General features: G+C 37.6%; 1 protein-coding gene across 1 annotated transcript in view; it reads right to left on the bottom strand.

Annotated features, from left to right (window-relative positions):
- The window catches only part of COL19A1 (collagen type XIX alpha 1 chain), a 306,466-nt gene that overhangs the window by 241,720 nt on the left and 51,364 nt on the right, over nt 1-13,382 (bottom strand). The window contains exon 8 of the mRNA XM_003789676.1: nt 13,078-13,140. Within this exon, the coding sequence (XP_003789724.1) occupies nt 13,078-13,140 (63 nt within the window). The remainder of the gene's footprint in view (nt 1-13,077; nt 13,141-13,382) is intronic.

The raw sequence follows: 13,382 nt of genomic DNA, 5'->3' as shown, positions 1-13,382 counted from the left end.
AAATGCAACCAGTGAATGATACAATTGAAAAAAACACTCTTACATGGCATTTTTTTCACCCATGACTGTTACATCTTTTCAACAGCTAAATGAAGTGACAGGTTAGAAGCCTTGGGAAAAGAAAGTGGTTGAAGACTTGGTGTTTATATAAATAGTGGTAGGATATTAGCTACAAAGTAGCATTTATGTAAATGAGAGGATGTTAGCTACAAAGTAGCATCTCTGAAGATTCATGAAGCTGGGAAACAAGGGCTAAGTATTGTCTGATGCCACATTTAGAACCACTGGAAATTGCATGAATTCACTAATTGTCCATAAGGCTCTTTAAGAGCAGCTCAAGTAAATTAGGCCCAGAAGAAAACTGCTTGGGGAAACAGGAGAGAATATTTGCCAGGACAATTTTGCCACGGTCTGAGGACACCATAAATACAGCTGCTTCTTTAGCACATTAGATTCTTAAGTTCTCTGGAGACGGAGTCTTCACCCAAACACAGACACCCATTAACTGGTTTTGCAAGACCCACTCAGTCAGCATTTCAGCCAAATGGGCCCCAAGGGCTGAGGATTTCAGTTCTCAGAACGACTTGGTCCAACTAGATTATCAGTATATTTCTTTATATCCATTAAAGTTTGACTTTAAGTGGAATGTGGGTGAGTCACCACACAAGATTCTTCTTCCTACAAAAATGGACTTCTAGGAAAAGGAGCAACGTCTGTAACTCTGAGCGGCCTTATTTCGGCAGCACTCTGTCCTGCTCCAGTTCCCTCGCATTGCCTCAAATGCCCTCTCTTTCTAAGAAGTCCTATTTTTTTTCCAGGGAATCTCTTGGCTTGCACACTTACTTAGCTTTCTGGACGATTGTTTTCCTCCTTCGTGGACCTTGATTGCAATTGATTTAAACAACTTTTGACAGAATTGATGCTGTGGATTTACTTCATCCAGCCCTGGCGTTGTACCCAGGCTCTGGCCATCACCTTTCCGGGAGCTGAGAGCCTGTTCCACAGCCAATCAGTAGCAGTTTACACCTGGTTTTTCCCAAATAAGGATCTAAGTGATGTCACTTTGGAGTGTTAAAATTAATGGTGTTTTAAACTAATCTTAATAAATTCTGTTCTACAGCATTCCAGGGGAGTTTTATCCTGCTTTCCCATAATTTTTTATATGAATGTATCTGAATCTTACTTTACATCCCACAATAAAGTCCAACAGTCTTTTATAGTCCAGGCACTCCAATGCATCTGCATGTGTTTTTACAAAAAGAAAAGACTCCATATTCTAAATAATTTGAAAGATCATCATGATCCACAGTATAAACAATCAGTTTGTTAACAAGGTGTCTTAGAAAGAGATGGATAGAATATGAATACAGGCAAATTCGGATTAGGAAGTAACTTTAGGGGTTACTCAATGAACTAGTATTTTCTAAACAAAAGGTATTTTGAAAGAATCGGACCCTTGAATAGGTATTTGAGGGAATCTTTACATATGATGAAGCACCTTGAATTAATGCCATCAGCAAACTTAAAAAAGAGGATAGCACCCCAATAAAACATCGACTTACAGCAAGCTACTATTGATCAACACAGTTATTGAGTTTCCATGAGTCCAACAGCTACATTACTACAGAGTAAAACATTCACATATAGGGCTGAATAATTTCTAAAGAAAACAAGTAGCATCAATGTGGCAGTCAATATCAGAGATATATTTAAGAAAGTCTCGAAAAATTACTGTCCCCAAAACCTCTGCTCCTTCTACCACTTCATCTTCAGTTATTCCTGTGCCAACTTTAGGGGACTAAAACCACAGAGGTGACAGCCTTCTAGATAATGAGGCACAGTGGGCTCACTAGATAATTAGAGCAGCCAGATCAGCTGTAAAAAAGTTGTATTAACTTATTTAAATGAAGAAGAGAATTTTCTTAGCATCAACATAAGAAAAATTTAATAATTCAACAAAGTTATTGGTATGAACATATAGTGAGAGGGGTGCGGGGACACTATTAATACAGGGACTTCACCCAGCAAGCACAAGCAGTATAACCTGTCTCATTGTACCCTCAATGATTCCCCAACAATAAAAAAAGTGTGTCTTTATATAACAAAAAATAAGGTAATTGCAGTTTAATATACTATGAAACCTGAACTTGAATAAGATGCAAAACTCCATCACGAACTTTGCAAGTCAATTTATGATTTAGAATCTTCACCATGATATTTGAAAAGAAACCATGAAAATCAACCATTTCATGAGCTTAATGCTACATTATAGAATTTTGTTGCTTTATTTATATTTTCAAAATTTTCTGTTTTTAATTACTATGGATACATAACAGATGTTCTCTAGGATTGTATTGATGGGTTGAAATATCTTTTGTGAGTTTTTAGTTATAGTATCTCACATGCTACTACACTATAAAATGTTTATATAGATTACTTAATTTTTGTCTTCAGTGAAATACATAGCAAGATACTCTATCATATATAAAATAGTGAATTTATTAAGCCCTGGGGCTGTTAACAGAATAACAGCCAGTGTTCTAGAGCAGGTGTCAGCAAACATTTCTGAAAAGGGCCAGAGTGTGAAGATTTTGTGGAACATACAGTCTCTGAAAGAATTACTTAAACTTGCAATGAGGCATAAAAGCAGCCTTAGGCAAAATGAAACCAAATAAGTGTGGCTGTGTTTCTTTAAAACTTGGCAACTTGTAGAAGATCGAAACTGGACCCGTGCCTTTCACCATTAACAAAAATTAACTCTCACTGGATAAAAGAATTAAACTTAAGACATGAAACTATAAAGATTCTTGGAGAGAGTATAGGAGAAATACTTGAAGAAGTTGGCCTGGGAGGAGAATACTTTATGAGGAGGACCCCCCCGGGCAACTGAAGTGACACCAAAAATACATTACTGGGATCTGATCAAACAAAAAGCTTCTGTACAGCCAAGAACACAGTAAGTAAAGCAAACACACAGCCCTCAGAATGGGAGATGATATTTGCAGGTTATGCTTCTGACAAAGGTTTGATAACCAGAATCCACAGAGAACTCAAATGTATTAATAAGAAAAGAACAAGTAATCCCATTTCATTGTGGGCAAGGTACTTGAACAGAAGCTTCTCTGAAGAAGACAGGCACATGGCCTAGAGTCACATGAAAAATGCTCATCATCCTTAATCATCAGAGAAATGCAAAGAAAAACCGCTCTGAGATATCATCTAACTCTAGTAAGAGTGACTCACATAACAAAATCCCAAAACTACAGATGTTGGCGTGGATGTGGAGAAAAGGGAACACTTCTGCACTGCTGGTGGGAGTGCAAGCTAATATGTCCCTTTTGGAAAGAAGTATGCAGAATACTCAGGGATCTAAAAGTAGACCTGCTGTTTGATCCTGCAATTCCTGGAGTAGGTGTATATCCAAAAGACCAAAAGTAACTTTATAACAAAGATATTTGCACCAGATTGTTCACTGCAGCTCAATTCTTAATAGCCAAGTCTTGGAAGAAGCCCAAGTGCCCATCAACCCATGAATGGATTAATAAATTGTGGTATATGTATATCATGGAGTATTATGCAGACTTAAAAACAGATGGAGACTTTACCTTTTTTATGTTACATGGATGGAGCTTGAACATATCCTGCTTAGTAAAGTATGTCAAGAATGGAATAAAAAATATCCAATGTACTCAGTACTATTTTGAATCCAATTTACAGTCACTCACACTTTCACATGAAGAACAGATCCCAACTATGGCCCAAGATGAAGAAGGGAGGAGGGGGGATGGAAGGGGAGGGGGGAGGACAGATTGAGGGAGGATGAATGGTGGGATCACACCCATGGTACATAATGTAAGGGTACTTACCTGATTTATTAAGTATAGAGTATAAATGTCTTAACACAATAATTAAGTAAATAAGATGAGGTTTATATTAATAAATAAAATAAAACATTATTTACAAAATAACACAATGGGAGTTCCTGGCAGCCCTAGTGTAGGGCCTCAGTTTTCTGCCACCAGATGAGACTTGTTCTGTACATTTCCCTATCTTACCTTACAACATAACCACAAAGTTTAATCAAATAGCAAATAAACTTACCTTCTCTCCAGGAGGCCCAGGAGTACCAAATTCGCCTTTACTCCCAGCTGCACCCTAAAATATAGAGATGTTCAGGGAGAGTTTTATGAAGTATGCGTTAATTGATAACATGGTCACAGAGAATCTGCCTTTGCATAAACGGTTGGTTTTGCTCACACCAAAGTTCAACCACAAGTTCCTTTCTCATGGTCTCCACAGTTACCTAAATAGACTTTGGCAATCAATCAATTGTGAAAAAGGAAAAACTTGATAAATAAATATCTACGTGCTAACTGAGCTAAAAGTAGACATTCTCGCAGATGTATATTATACAAATCAGCTCTGCCGTTTCGTCTATATTTTCCAAAGATAAGGAGTGATTCTATTGCTGCAACTTCAGTTAATAACCAGAAATGTGTTTAAATGAGTTAAAAGCTGCATCTTGGCTGATGCTGTCAATTCAAATAATTCACTAAATTTCAGACTCTGAGGGATCTTTATTTGTTCATTTAGAGTGCCTGACTTTACATCCTCCAGGAAAAACGCTGTCACTGGGTCAATCCAACAGTCAGCTTCCCTACTCATCCGGCTAAATTGCCAAGCAGGACTAGAAAAATTCCCATGCAATGAGGCCCATGGGAATAGGGCAAAATATTATAAACTTTTTAGATGACTTTATCATTAACACTCGTAATTTTGTGAAGAAACTATATTATAACACCCACCATTACAACAACGTTACTTGTCAATTTCAAATTAAGACAGACAATGAATTTTGCCTTTAATTCCTGTAGATTTCATGAGGACCAGATTGGGTAAATTGATACATAAAAAATATCCTGTCAATTAACTCAATGTATTTAATAGAGGATTCGAAAAGATGAATTAACACTCTTCATTTCAAGTATTGACATAGGCAAAGAAATTGAAAGCAGAATATTAAATCCTGCTTCTGTGAGGTCATTACTAAGAAAAGATAGATATTCCTTCTTTTAAAAAAATGTGATCATATGTGAATTCATTTTGTATTAGTGTGGTATAGCTGCAGATTGAGTGTCTATCTCAGTAGCATGAAACTAGACAGAAAATAAGTAAAAACTTATTTGCAGTCTTTAGGTTAGTTGGCTTATTCAACTACTCAAAATAGAAGCTTCCTAGTGGGACTGGAGGGCAGGGAAATCAATACCAGTTTCTCAGTAAGGATTAAGTGAACTTTTTCCATTTAAAATTGTTTTGATTTTCCCTCAAAGTATATGAGCAAAGCAATCATTGCATGAAGACAATACATTTTGGCAAATTAACTAGAAATGCAATAGATAATAATACAAAACCAGCCTGGAAAATTATTTCCCCAAATAGAGCTCAGATCACACTTCCCTGAAGGTTCAGGAACATTAAAATGTAGCTGCTGTTTTACAAAATTCTAAGAGAATTTCAACCTGAAGTGGGTGAGGGTATTCGCAAGGGTCTTAAAGAGAAAGTAATGTGGTTGCTAAGTAATTAGGTTGCTAACTACACGTGCTAAGAAAAGGGAATTAAAAGATTCTGAAAATTATAGTAATTGAGTCTGAATGAAAGAAAAGCATTAATTATTATTTCAAATAATGTTGTATGGGATTTAGTCCTGGACACAGAATAGTTTGATTAGGTGCCCTGATTCACAACGAGGTGTTTAAATATAAGTGGTGGTATTTATAACCATAGTACTCCATGAGAGGAGGGCACCAGCTTTATAAAACAAAGACCCAAACCAGTAAATCATAATAAAAGACTGTATATGTTGAGCGATAGGGGTCTAGTTTCACTCTTCTACAGATGGATATCAGTTTCTCAGCACCACTTAGCAAAGAGAGGGTTTTTCCTCAACACATGTTCCTGTGACCTCTGTCAAAAATCAGTTGGCTGTAAATACACAAATTTATTTCTAGGTTCCCTGTCCTATTTCGTTGGTCTACATGTTTGTCTTTGTCAGTCTACAGGTATTAACTTTTGAGAATCTACCTGGATAAGTTTTGAGAAACCTTTCCTGGATAAGAAAATAGTCAAACAAAGATAGACACTAAATTGTGTCAAAACTTGGGGCTGTTTTCTAAGTGACATGTTCTTCTTCATGAAATAATTGGAAATATCAAGCTAAAATGGATAAGCATCAAGCTGAAAAGAAATTTTGTTTTTAAAAGAAAAAAATGTAGTAGAACAACAATGAGTAATATAAGGCTCTTCTAGGATTATCATATTTTGCTCTTTCCTTGTGAATTGATTTTTTGGCCCGGTTGGCAGAATCTCCTTAGCGATTGGGGAACAGAACTTGTAGTGTCTAGAAGCAGCTGAGTTGATGATTCTGACTTCCCTTGAGGTATGGTGCTGACTACCCACTCAACATATTTTTAGCTCCTGTTACTCCCTCCTACGTAGGGACTTCACAGAAATCATACTCTAATGGGGAAGAACGAGATGTCAAGTGGCAACATAAACTAAGAAAAGTAAGAAGATAGAGGATGGATGGAGGGATGCTTTTTATAGAGAGATGTTAGAATAGGCCTTTTCATCTTAGGGTGAATTTTGAGCAAAGACATAAATGATGTGAAGAAGAGAGCCCAGTGTATTAAAAAAAAAATACAGCTATGTAACCTAATACAAAGAATTTGGAACAGAAGTGAACTAGAAGAGAGGATAGGAGACAGTACAAGGACCAAGGAGTGGGGCAGGAGAGGGCTGTACGCATCACGTGAAGCCTGATAGCCTATGGTTAGAGCTGGTGGCTGATCTTAACGGACATACAAGGCCATAGTGGTTTTGCATCAGATTACACAGGATTAATATGATTATTCGGAATAGTATAGTGTCTGTGGATAAATAAAACTTATTCTCCATAAAGTTGCTGTGCTGCAGTAAGGATTCTCAAAACTTAGCACCTTTAGACTGGCATAAAGGCAAAGACAGACCAATGGGACAAAATAGAGAACTTCGCAAGAGATCTATGTATTTACAACCGACTGATTTTTGACAGAAGTGACAGGAAACTGAGGAAAAACACTCTCTTTGACAAATGGTGCTGAGAAAATGGGATGTCTCTATGCAGAAGAGTGAAACTGGACCCCTATTGCGCACCATGTAAAAAAACCGTCTCAAAAGAGATTAAAGACTTGTGTAGGCTGTGAGCCCATGAAAAATGGGAGAAAAATACACGAGAAATGCTGGGAGATATTGGGGCCCAGATTTTGTGGGTACAACCTTGGGAGCTGGGTCAATAAAAACAGAAACTGACAAATGGGATTATATCGAATGTTTGCCACTGAGAAGGGATTAATATCCAGAATATACAGGAAACCCAAGCAATTCAACAGCAAAAAACACACAAATAATCTGATTAAAAAACAGGCAAATGATCTGAATAGCCATACCTCAGAAGGTATACAAATGGCAAAAAAAAAAAAAAAAAAAAAAGAAAGAAAGAAAAGAAAAAAAAAGAAAAGAAAAAATGCTGAACATCACTAATCATCAGGAAAGTAGAAATCGTAACAATAAGATGTCACCCCGCCTGAGCCAGATTGGCTCCTTTCAGAAAGCTGGGCAATAGCAAATACTGGTGAAAATGCAGAGAAAGGAGACATCTCAGGCACTGTTGGTGGGAATGGAGGTTAGTACAGAGCCACATGGAGAACACTATGGAGATTCCTCCAAAAACTAATAATGCAACTGCCGTGTGATCCAGCGAGCCTGCAGCTGGGCTTTTATCCAAAGAAAAGGAAGAGTGTGGAAGAGACACCCCCACTCCCGTGTTTACTGCGGCACTACTCCGAATATCCAAGACAAGGAATTGACCTGATTATCCATCAACAGATGGACGGATAAAGAAAATGTGATATGTATACATGTGATGCATATACACGTACATACATATAAATATATGCATCTACACACAATGGAATATTATTCAGCCATTAAAAAAGAATGAAATCTGATCATGGCATTCATGGCAATACGGTTGAGCCTGGAGGACAGTGCGTTACGTGAAATAAGCCAGGCCCTAAAGGACAAATATTGCATGTTCTCCCTCATATGTTGGGAGCTAAGAAGGTTAATCTTAGAAGTAGAGAGGAGAATTGTGGTTCCTGGAGGCTGGGAAGGGTCAGAGGGAGGCAGGGATAAGGAGAAGTTGGGAAGTGGATACAAAATTACATCTAGAAAGAGGAATAAATTCTGGAGCTCTATAGCACAGAAAGGGGACCACAGTTAACAATAATTTGTCTCTTTTCAAGTAGCTAAAAGAAAAGATTCTGAATAGTCCCAACACCAAGAAATGATAAGCGTGTGAGGTGATGGCTGAATGTGCTTATGACTCTGAGTTTGTGATTATACATTTTGTAAATAAATAACCAATGCTACACTGGACCCCACAAGTAGTCTCTGTCAACTAGAAATAATAATAGAAATCTTAATACTTTTCGAGATACTCTTCTGTAGTGTATTACATACAATTTGAAAACAGATTTAGAGGTTGTATTCTTAATTTTTTTCTTATTTTATCCCATTTGGCCAAAAGTAAAATGCACCAAAAGACTAGTATTATGTATCTGATAGCTAATGGGAAAAAGTAAATTAAAACTGTATCTGAATAACTTCTAATCAATGTCCTCTGAGGAAAACAATGCAAGAAACATTGTTACATTGTTGTTAAAAACTAGTATACAGTGGGGTGATACCTGTGGCTCAAAGGAGTAGGGAGCCAGCCCCATATACCAAAGGTGGTGGGTTCAAACCCAGCCCTGGCCAAAAACTACAAAAAACCCCCCAAAACTAGTATACAGTGTCAAAAAAGGTCAGCTAATATTGGGAATAAAGGACACAGAGTTGAATTAAATATTCTAATAATTGAGTGATCTTTTGAAAACTTTGACTATAAACCAATTATTAATGTTGACTACAGATATCATATAACAACCCAAGATTTTTACGTACTAAAACATCAAAGCAATTGAAAATTCTAAGAGATAATCTCACAAATGAAGATTTCTTTGTTTTGATCAAACCATACATGAAATTAAACTCAACCTATGAAAGGGTTATCTCCACCTTCCCCTCTTCTTCTATATGTGGACAATTACAGGCTGGATAGAAAAGCAGAGGAAATATATTTGTAAAGTATCAGTAGTGATACTTCCTAAGTGTTTTATAGGCACGATATTGTATTCTTTCTTCACAACCAACCACTGACAAGACCTTATTAAGGATTGTTTTCAAATTAAGAGGTTGAAAGGAGTCAGATCTAAGGGCTCAGGCTCCAAAACTATATTCTTTCCAATATACTTTCCTGCTTGGGCTTATGAATCAAAAGGAAAACCTTTAGAACAACCTCTGTTTCTGTTAATACGACTGAACTGCTGATCATTTCACAAAATTAACTGGACTTTCAATCTTCAGGTAAGGCAAGCATTATTTTGTGCACCTGCTCTAATAACAAAATGTATATGCCAGTCAGACACAGAGGAAAGTCCTCTTTATTCATTGTATGTTAAGTTGCAGGACCACATAGCACAGTGGGAACAGGAAGAGGAATAAATTCATCATCAGCTTCTTAAAATGAAACAATGTATCCATGTTGACCACATGTGCCAGGAAAGCTGGATACATTCGCCCTCATGGAGATCAAGAGTCATTTTTACAAGGCAAGGTTTATGCTGGTTTCATCAAATGCAGGGGGGTGTATTGAAAAATCGAGGGAAGATACTGATTTAATATTTATTTTGTAAGTTATCAATTTATTTTATCTCAGCTGTTTTTACCTTGCCACTGAAATCTCTTGCCAGTATAAAAGTTTAAAATAAATGTTAATATTTTTAAAACATATCATAGATAGGAAGTAATATAATGCAGTGTAATTCTAAAGTACATTTTTGTACATTTTTCACATTTGACGTATCATAAATTTCTAATATTTATTATTTTTACTAATTCCTTTTCTACTGGTTTTTGTTTCTATAAAAGGAAGGAAAGTCCCTCAAACAAATTATCACAAGATTGCACGAACTGGGAGCAGCCTTTGTGCTTTATTTTTAATGCTACAGCTCTAGCATCCAGCATGCTTACTTTGATAGTAGTAGGAGGAACTCAGTAAATAGTTGGTAATGCATGAACAGAGAAAAAAATGAATATTTAGAAGTTAAAGTAAGAGACAGCTACTTACTATTAAGAAGAAGGGAGGGGAAAAATTGTCCTTAAAAAATATAAGCTCTAACAGTGACTAAGTACTTAACCTTTTTAAATTAATAATTTAAAGAAAAAAATGTTTTATAAGAGACAGAGTCTCACTTTGTTACCCTCAGTAGAGTGCTGTCGTGTCACAGCTCACAGCAACCTCCAGCTCTTGGGCTTAGATGATTCTCTTGCCTCAGCCTCCCGAGTAGCTGGGACTACAGGCGACCACCACAATGCCCGGCTGTTTTCTTGCTGCAGTTTGGCTGGGGCTGGGTTTGAACCCACCACCCTCAGTATATGGGGCCAGCACCCTGCTCACTGAGCCACAGGCACCACCCAATTTAATGAATTTTTTAAAGTAATTATTCATATAGGACTACATTTCTGACACAGAAAAATTTTTAAATGGACAGGGGTATTTTAAAGGTATTTAAAACCTTCTAAAAGCAACATGTGAAATTTCTTCTTTTGCCAGTGATCTCAAATGTGATAGAATCAGTAAATCTGAGGAGTGAAAAGGCAGGTTAAGAAATGTTAGGTGAATGTGTATCTTATCACAACCAGCAACAGTTAAGCCACCTGTATCTTTTCAAACCACTTAGTGTCACTCATGATACAGGTAGGACAGATGGACGATGACACCCTCTTTACAGACAAGGGAAATGAAACATGGAGAGTCTGGTGGTTCAGTCAAGTTTTTACTGCTAACCAGACAAGGGCTGAGATTAACCCGGAGATCCTTCGAATTCATGAGTCTTCTACATGGTGTTACCTTGGGCAAATTGGCAAATCACTTCACCTATGTACGATTCTCTCAGGTGTAAAATGAAGATAAAGTTAACAGGTCGACATTTCTTATGAGGTTTAAAGGATAACATATTACAAATGAAAGTACCCTCAGCAAAGAATACAGATGAATTATTCTGAAGTGCTGTAGAAGGCAGAGCTGAGTTCACAAGGGATACTGATGGAGAGGAATCAACAGGACCAGGTTCAGATCCCAGCTTGGCCACAAGCTATATGGTCCTAGGCAATAATTTAGCCTTCCCCTAAACCTCAGCTTTTCTATCTGGAAATTGGTAATACTCATCAATAGCATCAAGAGATGACATCTAAAGCATCTTCTCAGCGTCTGGCACCTACTAAGCAACGAGTCACTCAATAAACACTTGCTGTTGCTGGAATGATAAACTCTTGCTGTTTGCTGGTTTAGTTTGATGGAAGTAGTCCTTAAACTATATGTGGTTTAATTATTTTGAATTTCCATATAATGATATTGAAAGGTACCCCAATAAATGTGATTTCCAGGGCAATAACAAATGCTCTGTCCCCCCTCAGAAATGTTTACTCAAACACATGCTGTGGTGCCAAAAAGCCCCCATGCAAGATACAACAGGCAGACACTCTCTGGGGAGTCGAAGGATTTAGGTGTGTTGAAACTTTGAGGAATCAGTCACTTGTCAGGCTTCAGCCTTCTACCTTTTATACAAGAAGTCCAATTATGTAGATTATTTATTTATTTATTTATTTTATTGAATGGTAACTATATACATTAATGCACTTCTGGGGTACAGTGTGGGGTTTTCACATGCAATCTGAAATACTTCCATCAAACTGCTCAACACAGCCTTCATGTCATTTTCTCAGTTATTGCTTTAAAACGTTCATGGAATACTATGCAGCCATTAAGAAGGATGGAGACTTTACATCCTTCATGTTCACATGGATGGAGCTGGAGAATGTTCTTCTGAGCAAAGTATCACAAGAATGGAGGAAAAAGTATCCAATGTACACACCCCTATTATGAAACTAATTTAAACCTTTTTATATGAAAGCTATAACCAAATAGCCTAAGAATATGGGGAGGGGGGAGGGAGAAGGGAGGGGGAAATGGGTGGAGGGAGGGGGTTTGGAGGGATCACTTCTGAGGTTTACCTTATGCAGATAATTTAAATCACGGACTTCCAAGCTAAGGCTTGAAAATAATTAAAATCAATTTCTCCTCAGAAAGAGAGCAAAAACATCACAGAAATTAATGAACTGATTAGCCAACAAAAGATGTGACACAAAAGATTGGGAAACTTTCCATTTCAGTATTGATGGAGGTGGTGAGAAGGGAACACAAGTCTCCAGGCCTGGGGATTGCACACTTAGTGGTCCAGCTCACTCCCCATCTCCTGTGTTAAATTCTTCCCAATCTTCCCAAATTGTTTCCTCAGGATACTTGCAACTTTTACATAGCACCTAATACATCTACCTCCTCGTAATTTATCTCTGTCTCCTTCTAGAAATAAAATTCATAAGAACAGGATTCTATTCTTTCTTACATCTCCTAAAACACCCAGTAATATGCCTCACACACAGTCCTCCTCAAAGGTCGGCTGTTTAAACAAAGTAGGGAGGGAGGGAGCTCAGGAAAAATCTTCAGCAGAGACATGTCAACAGATAAGAGAAATAAGATTTCACCAAGTATTTGAAGAAAAGTATGCCGAAGAAGGCCAGGCTGCAACTAGAAAATAAACACTCCTGCTTCGTAGTTTTGGTTAGAGCTTACAGATTGGAAGACGTGCAGTTCCAGGGTCTTTCCAAATTTCATGCCAGCCTTCCCATATCAACTCAAAAACAGACTGTAGTGTTCACATAGTCTGTCTTATTTCAGAAATCGGTGTTGTAAAAGAGGCTCTGGGAGCCCATTACAGAAATGTGCGTGTGTCTGGGATATAAAAAATGAGACGAATGCATTTTTTAAGTTGCTTTCGAACAAACCCTTTCATCTCACAGCATTTGGTCGCATCTTACCGGGTCTCCTTTTTCTCCCTTCTCGCCAGGCAGGCCCGGAGCTCCTGGTAATCCTGCTTCTCCCTGAACAATAATGAATTCCCCACATTAGCAAACATTCTGTCACACTGATCTAAAGACAAATATTAACAGTTTAGAAACACGAAACTAGAAATAGTTAGCAAAAACTTTGCTCTCCTCTGGGCTGACGCTGGTCTGCCCTCGGGAATGCCCGTCCTCCCTGTGTATGAGGTTCACTATTCCCCGTCCTCCCTGTGTATGAGGTTCACTATTCCCCGTCCTCCCTGTGTATGAGGTTCACTATT

This window comes from Otolemur garnettii, unplaced genomic scaffold (genome assembly GCF_000181295.1).
Source record: "Otolemur garnettii isolate 467f Iridium unplaced genomic scaffold, OtoGar3 scaffold00035, whole genome shotgun sequence".
Lineage (NCBI taxonomy): Eukaryota > Metazoa > Chordata > Mammalia > Primates > Galagidae > Otolemur > Otolemur garnettii.
Note: the sequence above shows the minus strand (reverse complement) of the source record. Positions and strands in the feature narration are given on the sequence as shown.